Here is a 10,004-nt window from a genome sequence, read left to right as displayed (position 1 = left end):
TACGGTGTGTAGTTGTTAACTGTCTAAGAGACAGCAACCTACTAACCTCATTCATAATCTGTGAAGTAAATTGTGATCCACAATCTGTAAGCATTTCCTCTGGAACACCTAATCTACTATATACATGTCAACTAATGCTTCGGCTACTCTTTCAGTCTCTATACTAGGCAATGCAATTGCTTCAGGATATCTGGGTAGCATAGTCTACCATGGTCAAAATATATCGGTTCTTTCTATCAGTCATAGGTTCGATCGGACCAACCAATGTCAACGGCAACTCTCTTAAAAGGAGTTATCAATCAAAGGCATCTTACCTAAAGTTACCTTACTTATTCTACCTTTAGAAATAGTACGTTGACAAATATCACAAGACTGACAATATCGTTCTAACCTCTACAAGAACACCTGGCCAATAAAACTTCCCTAAGACTCTATCACTTGTCTTCCTAATACCAAGATGTCCTGCCAAAAGCGAGTCATGCGCTACTTTTAACACAGTCTCCCTAAGATCCTTAGGAACTACTAACTGCCTACTTACGTCACCATTTCCTGCCGTAAACTCTCTAAACAACATCTTATTCCTGATCTGAAACTTCACTTGCCCTTTACCTCTACAGTTTCTAACAGTACCTTCCTCTGCTTTCTTTCTACATCCATCCAATGTACCATCTGCCTGCTGCTTCTCTACAAACTCTACATTAGTGATGTCTAAAATCTGTGAAGGAACTTTAAGTCTTCTATGAGCTTTAACTTTACTCTTCGATCTTGTATCTACTGCTGAAGCTTACTTACCAAAATTTGTTTCTACAGCACCCTCTATGTTACCGATAATTACATCATTTGTAGGATTATCTACACATAGTGCTTCTACAGTACCCCTGTAATACGGACAATCCAGATCAATTAACGCCATGTCTAATCTGTGCTCACTACCATCAATGTACTTACATCGTCTGGACTTCCCTAACAATTGATTTGCATTTACCAAATTCCTTCGTACTATGACACATGTACACCCAGTATCTCTCATTGCAACTATAGATTTACCATTACATATACCTCTAGTTGTCGGACATGAATTTATAGTAACTGTTCCCACGTCTTCAAAATCCCCAAGTTCTATCAAACTACTACCACTATCTGATCTCGGCATCGACATTTTCGAATCTGCATCTCTATTTCTTCCTCTACCTCTACTCCTACCTCTATAACCTCCTCGCCCTCTATTACCCTGATAACTATTATCATTCTTACTTGGATTCATTGAGTTCGGTTCTATGTCTTCCGCTGCGTTAGCTTTATTTGTAGCCTTATTTCTACAGAAAAATGCTGTATGCCCTAAACGACCACAATATGTGCATTTATAACCTTCATACTGCTGAGATGCTCTACCTCTATTTACCAGTCTATCGTTACCTCTTTGCATACGATAACTACTACCTTGATTTCTATCTACAGGTCTACTCGGCAGTGCATAAGGCTTAGCTCTTTCCTTAATTCCATGATTCACTACATACTTCGGACCTCCTCTAGTCTTGGCAAACAAATCTGCATCTTCCGCTACTTCACGGGCTGAAAACAACTTCTTACTACTAAGGTTCTGATATAGTTCTCTATTGCAGATATCTAAAAATTGATCCCTTACTATGAAGTCTAACAACTTTTCATAAGTCTTCTCCACCTTACTCAATCTTAGCCAACCATCTAAGTATCTAGAAATTCTAGCTAGGAACATAACAAAAGTCTCATTTTCACGGGGCCTTTCAGTCCTAAACTTCTTCTTATACCCATCATCAGTCAACTCAAACTGCCTTAACAAAGCATCTTTCAACTTATCATAATCCGTCCTATCTTCTAATGGAAGCCTATCAAATACCTCCCTAGCAGTACCTTTTAACAGAAACGGTAAGTTTAGTGACCACATTTCATGTTCCCAATTCTGAGCAGACGCATAAGTTTCATAAACATTCAAATACGCATCCATAGAATCAATCTTTTCGTCAAATGGAGTCATCTTAACCTTAACCTTACCTACACTCTTCTTACCTAACATATCTAAATCTATCTTCATCTTATATTCTGTATCTAACTTCCTAGCTTCTGCTTCCTCCTTCTCTCTTTCTAACTGACGAGCATAATCTAGCTTCTCCTTTGCAACACTAGCCTCATTACTTAACTTCTCTTTTTCCATTCCTATCTCTATTTCTAACTTCTCCTTAGAAATCTGGACTTCATAATCTAACTTCTCTTTTGCTAACCTAGCTTCTAATTCTAACCTATCCTTCTCAGCTTCTAAACGTTCCTTCTCAGCTTCTAACTTCTCTTTTGCTAACCTAGCTTCTAATTCTAACCTATCCTTCTCAGCTTCTAAACGTTCCTTCTCAGCTTCTAACCTACTATGTCTCTCTTCACGCTCCCTGGCTTGCTCCTCTTTAACAAAGTTTCTCAAAGCCTCATCTGTATACCCTAACTCCTGACCTACCTTCATCAACTCATTTACACTAGTCATCTTGAACTTATTAAGTATATTTCCTACACTGTAACACTACTACAACAACAACTTAGGATACAAGTAAAATCTTACCGTGAGGTAGAACAATGATATCAAAGTATCATTAAAGGGTAACACTACAACCCTTAAACACAAAACGCTATATTCACTAAGTGCAATCACGGTGCACTATAACACTACACTTCAGTGTAACACCATATAATTAAACGCATTTATCACTCTAGCGCTAGCGCTATAATCAAAATGTACCTTCACTGTATACAGTACTAAAATAAACAATGTATCATATATTCTAAACACTATACCTCACCACTACAAACACTAAGTTTCAAACTCATCTAAGTACCTCACTAAGTTTGTATAATAATAATCTTAAGTGTACAGTAGACAGTAGGCAATAATTAAAACTGTTCAAAATACTTTAAACTTCAAAGTCCAAACTACGACCCAAAACTCAATGTCGCGTAGCACTTACCCCACAGTGCAAAAATATAAAAGGTATACGGCCAGTTTCAATATACTACAGACACAAAGTAAACACAAAGTAAAATTGTAAATGACACAATAAATTAAATGTTCACCTAGATAACAGACACAGTTTCTTTATCTAGAAAAAGTACACAAGGCGGGTAGTACCTTAAATTGCAGAGTGTATGTGTGTATATGTGTACTTCCGGTGTTTTACCGAAAGGTCACTTTCAGATTACAAAACTGGTGGTCTCATCATAAAGTGACACCTAAAAGGAGAAAAATGGAACGAACTCACCCTAAACGTCCAAACGTCCACTGTCGGGTCTGTGTGGCTGTTATAACCTCTCAGCTGGATAGCTGTCACACACACAAGTCCGTTTCATTTGTCACGGTATCAATCTGAAAATGTTAAGAATTTATAATCACACTAAATATAAAAAGAATAAATAATTAAAAATGATACAAAATTTAACTACCTTTAAGTAAACTAAGTTTAACTTTTAATTGTAAATAAAATTTTTACTTAAAATAAAACCAAAGTTTCTAGTGTTAGCTATATAACCTAGCTGCAGTAAAATGAGTGTGGTTTGTTTCAAATAACAACTATAGTCAACCGGTATCCAATCACGTCGAGGTCACCAAATGTCACAATAGGGACTACGCTGGGATACCAGGCCGACCACAATTGCTATCTAAAACAACCAACAACTCAGAACAGAAAAATATATACAAATTTATTTACAATAAATGAATATTTATAAATGAAAAATGATTATATATGAAAAGTACTATGATAAGTCACTGCACAAACAAACACTATCAACGTATCTCAGTCTATTTCTCCCGTAAAGTTTCTGTCATGATGTATCAATAAAGTGGTGGCGTTGTTAAACAAAATTCGTCACAATGGCGGGCGTCTTGTATAAAATCTTATCAAGCGTAACTGTACTTCCTACAGTGTTGGCACAGTTGATAGGATCCTGAACAAGGGCATGCGTCACCCTTTAGCCATGGACATACGTGTGGAGGGCCCGTGTCATCTTCGGGTGTGTCCTCAAATAAGAAGCTACAAAGTATAAAACATGATAAGTTCCATGATAATCAAACATAAGGGTATAATAAAGTCCCTTGGAAAAGACTCGACCTTTGTCGGTTTCCAATAAAATAACGTGCTTCTTTGAATAAACAAAATGTCCACTATAGTACACCATACATTCCGTTGAACAAAAATTCAATCACATCCGCATAATACTGCGTTGCAAATATATTCAAATATACGCCACATAATAACCACCAATAAATAAACGTCTTCCAAAATCATGCCACTGAAGATCCTTCTAGAGATACGTTAGTTTTGATACGTTGTATGTACTTATAACAAAACTGATGATAAATGAAATGAAGTAAGATGATAACGTAAATTAAATTGATTGAAACAAATCATTACGATACTGCAGCATTTTACATAAAGTTAAACAAATACGGTAGAACCATAATAAATTATTAATGAATAGATATATATAGATCTATAAAATATTCATGGCTCCTATACAATTACAATATAATTAAAACTTCAATTAACATACATCAATTAACATGTCTCGGTATAAATTTGCAATAGCGAAACACTAGAATAAAAAGAGCTTTTAAAATTTAATCTGCAAAAATTTAGAAAATTTAGAAAACAATAAATTACTGCCAAATAACTAAACCTGAATCAAATAAACTATAATTCTAATAGAAAATAGTATTTTACGAAATAGCAAAAATTTATGAAACAAAATCACTAGAAAATTAAATTTACCTTGTACAAGCTGAAATTTTATGACAAATATAATTTGTCTGTCACCGTCATAGTGACCTGTATAACGTCCAGTGCATTGCAATATGTCACTTAAAATTCAGTCAATATATAGCAAACTACTTAGTACTAAGCGGGAAAACAGATCGTGCTAAACATGAAAAATCGATTTGCACGAAATAAAGCTGGGACGGCGGGAAAAATAGTAATGTAAAATAAAGGCCCGTCTTTCAAATACAGACATAATACATATATCTGGTTCATAAAACAAAAATGTAACTTTCTTATTACTGAAAGGATTTTTGTGAAATAAACGGCAAAATGTTTAAATTGAGACATGGAAATTTATGCAAACCATAAAAATACTCTAAATAATAATTTCACCCGAAAACTCTAAATTGAACAAAAGATGATGCAATCTCACATCAATGAATATAGAGTAAAAATGAGGTTCGGCGTGAAAATATAATGCAAGATTTTACAAACGTACTTTCACTTTGTGACAAACGCATTAAAGTCAAGCGACGTTCCTCCTACACAAAAGTGTGGTATACCATTACACATATGCCACACGTTAAGATAACTTATTGATGTCAAAAGTAATTCATAGCTAAAATGTTTTCCCCGTGACTAATTACAGTCATACCCACATATAAAGTAAAATGTTTAGAAAAAGGTGTTTTATCCGAAAGGAATTAGTATTAGTTGGTACGAGCATCAGACGGTGTGTATCTTATTGGATTAATATATATGCAAGAATATGACATTTTGAAGTACCATTTACGTGTAACTTCTAATATGTAAAAGGGCATACAGAAATAATCAACAACTTTTCGTATGTACCTTTGCTTAGGAGATGAGCTGATGTTTATTTCAAAGACTATCATGTGAATAATAATGACTGTTTTGAAAGATCACAATAAAGACTTGAAAAGAAATATTCATTTTAATGTACATGTAATTTCAATTAGATAAATGATTTTGGTAACTCACATGATTCTGTCAAAACTGATTGAAATATAAAATATTAAAGAAACATGTTTTTGGCATAACACATGTGCTATGACCCAGAATGTATTTAAATGTCAAATACAATCACTGTGACCTCATTATTTGTCCAGGTCTCCCCGGAACGAAGGTGATAACAATAGTCTGATCGGAATTGTTCGGAATCGGATCGCTTTGTTGTTGTATGACATAAACTGCTGACATTGAAATAAATGTAACCTAAATAACTCTTCAAATCTTAACAATGGTTTAGTCATTTATACCAATGTGTTGCATGGACAGACATTTAAAGTTGCTGAATAAAAGCTTTAAATTAATAAACAAAATGGTACATTTTTCTGGAAAAATATTTTTGATGTTTGAATGTTAGACACACAGTAGCTATATTCGCATTCTGTGTACTACAATTTAAGTTTGTATGACGTATGTTAAAACATATCACGCGAAAGGTGTGTTGCAAAGCAAGTTAATTAAAAAATAGTTTTCCGTGTGTCCAAGATAATTGGAATTCTATATTTAACAGGAAAAAGCGCTGTAGCGTAAATTTCTTGTGTTATGCACTATATAATACTGACGTCATAATTTGCTGACATTACATTACGGTTTTTATTAATATTTGGACCAATTCTATGATAGCATTTTAGGAAATTCCCATTAACATTTTAGGACACTTATTTTAATGCATGCATTTATTTTGTAATTACCCTATGTTTTAAAGAAAATATGCAACGAAGATAAGCGAGTTTTTAAAGGTGTTTAAGGTATTTTTCTGAAAATGTTGTTTCTCTTCTTTTAATTCATGTACCTACAACGGGGATGCATTGCATTTTAACTATACAAGCAACATATTATTTGGTAAGTTAATGGCATATTATCACATAATTTATTCTATAATTGCCGTAAATTACGACATCAGCTTTTTTTCTCCTCGACGTTTTAATGAATAAAAAGACAACCATATTTATTCCTGTCTTGAATGGAATCCTATCTAAACACAGTTTACTAAAAAAATTCAAATTTTATTTTTAAACGTTTGCAGACTTGAATTGCATGTTGTATTCACCGGCAAATTATTGGTACAATTCTTCTAAACATCCATAAACACAGATTTGTATATACATGTTAAGTACACAAACTACATGTATTTATTTATCTACCTAATGATTGATAAAAAACATCGACATTTGCAATAAGACATAACAGAAACAATAAAGAACTACAAAATTGAGACATATTTCGTAAATTACAGAATGTACCATGAGCGAAAGTTTAAAAAAGAAATTCCATCTTTTCCTGAAATGTGTAATATGCGATTCATCATTCAATTACAATATGGCATCTTTATCTAAATTGCTCCATGATGATAATATTGTCAAAGCTACTGATTGAACCAATACCTTATTACAAGAAACCACAAACCTTCACTATAGACACGTGACATTTCCAATTTATATCTATGAAGATGAAGTTGATAACAAAAACTGACAGTCTCATGGTGACAATTGGAAGTCGGTCTAATGAATCGGTAAACTTTTGAACTTTGAAAGCAGAACAGATTTAAATGGTGTATATATAGCCGAGGTTACATAAAAGAAAGACCGGCCACAAAAGAGAACTGCAATCACTTTACTCAGCAGCAGCAATAATTCTCATACACAATCATTGGTAAGGCACCTAGCGGGAAAACGATGAATAATAGTAAAAGGCACGTTTTAAAAAATAAAACGTTTAATTTTAAGAAAGGGTTGATACTTAATGATAAACTTAAAAATAATGTTACGTTCATGTTGTTAGTCTCAAAATAGAATCTACTGAATGCGAACAAAAAGATCGAAAGTGAAAATTCTGGATAAATGTGATATTTTGGAAGCATTTATTACAACAAAAAACACACTAACCACTTGACCACCGCTCCCTTTGTTTGCATTTATATTTATCTAAATGTACGAAATTCTTACTATTAGTAAATATCCTAATTTAAGTAAGAGAATGCCCAAACTAGGTCTTGGAAGCTGGGTCACTTAAAGAAACTTGACCGTATTAACATCGTCACTTACAGGAAACGTGTTTTTCGTTTTAAAAATCCAAGGCTCTGTGTCATATTTATTATACAAATGTCATATTCATATATTTTCTACATGCAAGGGTGCTACCACTGATCACTCGAAAACTACTGTAGACTTGGGTTTGAAACGAATTACCATTGTAATGAAATTAGATTTTCGTTACAATACTTCAAAGTGCGTAACATCATTAGTGTGAACATTTACTTAATTATTTGTGTTGCTACCTATTTATTGTTATTTTTCCTGACTTTATCGGTCACACATTACTGCTTCATTAAGGCAATTTGATATAATGAGGACATATTTATTGACATAGAACACAAAATGAAATAATGAACAATACTAAAAATAGTTGCAACAACAAATTGTAAAATTCTAAAGCTATGAAATGTATAAATATACTTGTAACGAAATATTGTCCGCCAAACACATTCATAAATAATTCCATTTCACCAAGATTATGTGCTGTAAATCAAAGAACTGTTCTGCCAATGCAATGCATTGATGTTTATTTGCATCCAGGGCGCCCATATATCAATCAAACATTGTTACTGCTTAATATCTTTTACAGCAAAGATTGATAGATCTCTCAGTGTATGTAATAAAATGCCGAATAACTGCATGATATCAGACAATTAATAGTCAAACAGACAAAAGTTGATATAAAGTACTCTCAATGGTACATATTTGTGCACGTATTCCAAGTTTTCCTGCATATTGTGTGAATATCTGTTTTAAAATGTTCTGTTAGTTAATATCTTTGTTTTCCTTAAGCATAACTTCAATAAAACTGATATCAATAGGTTTGAATAAATAAAACTGTTAAATATAAAATCAATTAAATACATTGTCGAGTAAGGAGGTTGTTGTATAATGCATACATGTACATAATAAAGGTTGTGCGCCTCCTTAATTTAAAAAAGGGCTGAATAAATACTGTTGTTATTAAAGTCACAACCACTTAGTTAAGCTCATATGGCGACTTTCCAGCTTAACTGGTGCCCCTGTCGCCAAGTTAAAGTTTTATAAAAAGCTCTGCATTGAAAAATGAGAGTGTTTTGTTCATTTGTCAACTTGTATATAGTAACAGACCATGTTCTTACTGTACAATATACATTATTCAGAATCCTGTTAAGAAATAATTATTATAAATCTATGTCAGTTCTAAATCACTAAAGTAACGCAAATGGTGATTATATAACAAACTCTTAAAAGTTTCTTTAAATAAAAAGTAAAACCTAGAACAATGTATTTAAGTACATGTTAGGAAAAAGAACAGGGAAAACATGTGAATGAGATATAGTGTGATTCATCAATGAAACCGACGTCATATTATTCTACCATTAACTTAACAAAATATTTAGTTTTATATTGTTCATTTATTGAGGATGTACCCATGAGTAATAGTTATTGCTATTTGTTCATGATGAAATAGGACAATAGTCTTGGTATTCTCGTTTTCCTTCAGTTGTATGCTACATATTTGCAAGGATATTGCACAAGAGAATATAATAGTTTTATAACGTTTGATACTTAATAGAGATGCCTTCTCCTCCTAGTCCCTGTATAACTGGCTATTAATACAGAACTTAATTTTATTGATACTTGACTGTGATATTTATATTAAATTGCTTTGCTTTTTCTATCTTAAAGTAATACAGGTTGGGGTTGCTAAAAGAAAACGTTTCTAGCGGAGAATGGTTGGGTCCAATGAAAATGAAGCTAATTCTCAAAGCTTTTTAAAATTGGTTTGCTGAATAACAAATAAAAGTCGAATGAATGTGATTATTCTGTTACTATTTAGAAACCCGCAATTTTTAAAGTTATTATTGTCTCTCCGTTGCTGCATACCAACATCAAATAATGTTTTGTATTGAGAGTAAAACGTTCATACGCAACATGTTTTTAGATACATGGTGCACAATCATAATAAAGAATAACTTCATATTACTTTATCGGTGTTTATGATCTGTTTTTTTTTTGTTTTTTTTATTATGTTTGTTCTTTGTTACACCAGTCCTACATTAGTGTGAAACATCAGGCATATTATTATTATAACAACCATATGTCAGTCGTCAGTTAATGGTCCGTCCCACGTCACTTCAGTCTCTGTTTCTCAGGGCAAAATATTGGTTTTCTTGTGATA

At 32.9% G+C, this 10,004-nt stretch overlaps 1 protein-coding gene across 1 annotated transcript; it reads right to left on the bottom strand.

Moving 5' to 3' along the window:
• Positions 1-391: 391 nt before the first annotated feature.
• On the bottom strand, positions 392-5,285 carry LOC132755079 (uncharacterized). The gene is made up of 2 exons (XM_060745875.1): positions 4,788-5,285; positions 392-4,049 (listed from the first exon to the last, which is right to left on the bottom strand). The coding sequence occupies exon 2, from the start codon at positions 2,507-2,509 to the stop codon at positions 785-787; it is 1,725 nt and encodes a 574-aa protein (XP_060601858.1). The 5' UTR covers positions 2,510-4,049; positions 4,788-5,285; the 3' UTR covers positions 392-784.
• Positions 5,286-10,004: the final 4,719 nt, after the last annotated feature.

The sequence above is a fragment of the Ruditapes philippinarum genome, unplaced genomic scaffold (assembly GCF_026571515.1).
Source record: "Ruditapes philippinarum isolate M1 unplaced genomic scaffold, ASM2657151v2 ctg268_1_1_1_1, whole genome shotgun sequence".
In the NCBI taxonomy this organism is placed as follows: domain Eukaryota; kingdom Metazoa; phylum Mollusca; class Bivalvia; order Venerida; family Veneridae; genus Ruditapes; species Ruditapes philippinarum.
The sequence above is the reverse complement of the archived record's forward strand: the minus strand, read 5'-3'. Positions and strand labels throughout refer to the sequence as shown.

Excerpts from the sequence above, each read along its gene's own strand:
- LOC132755079 (XM_060745875.1), bottom strand. The coding sequence starts at position 2,509 with ATGACTAGTGTAAATGAGTTGATGAAGGTAGGTCAGGAGTTAGGGTAT.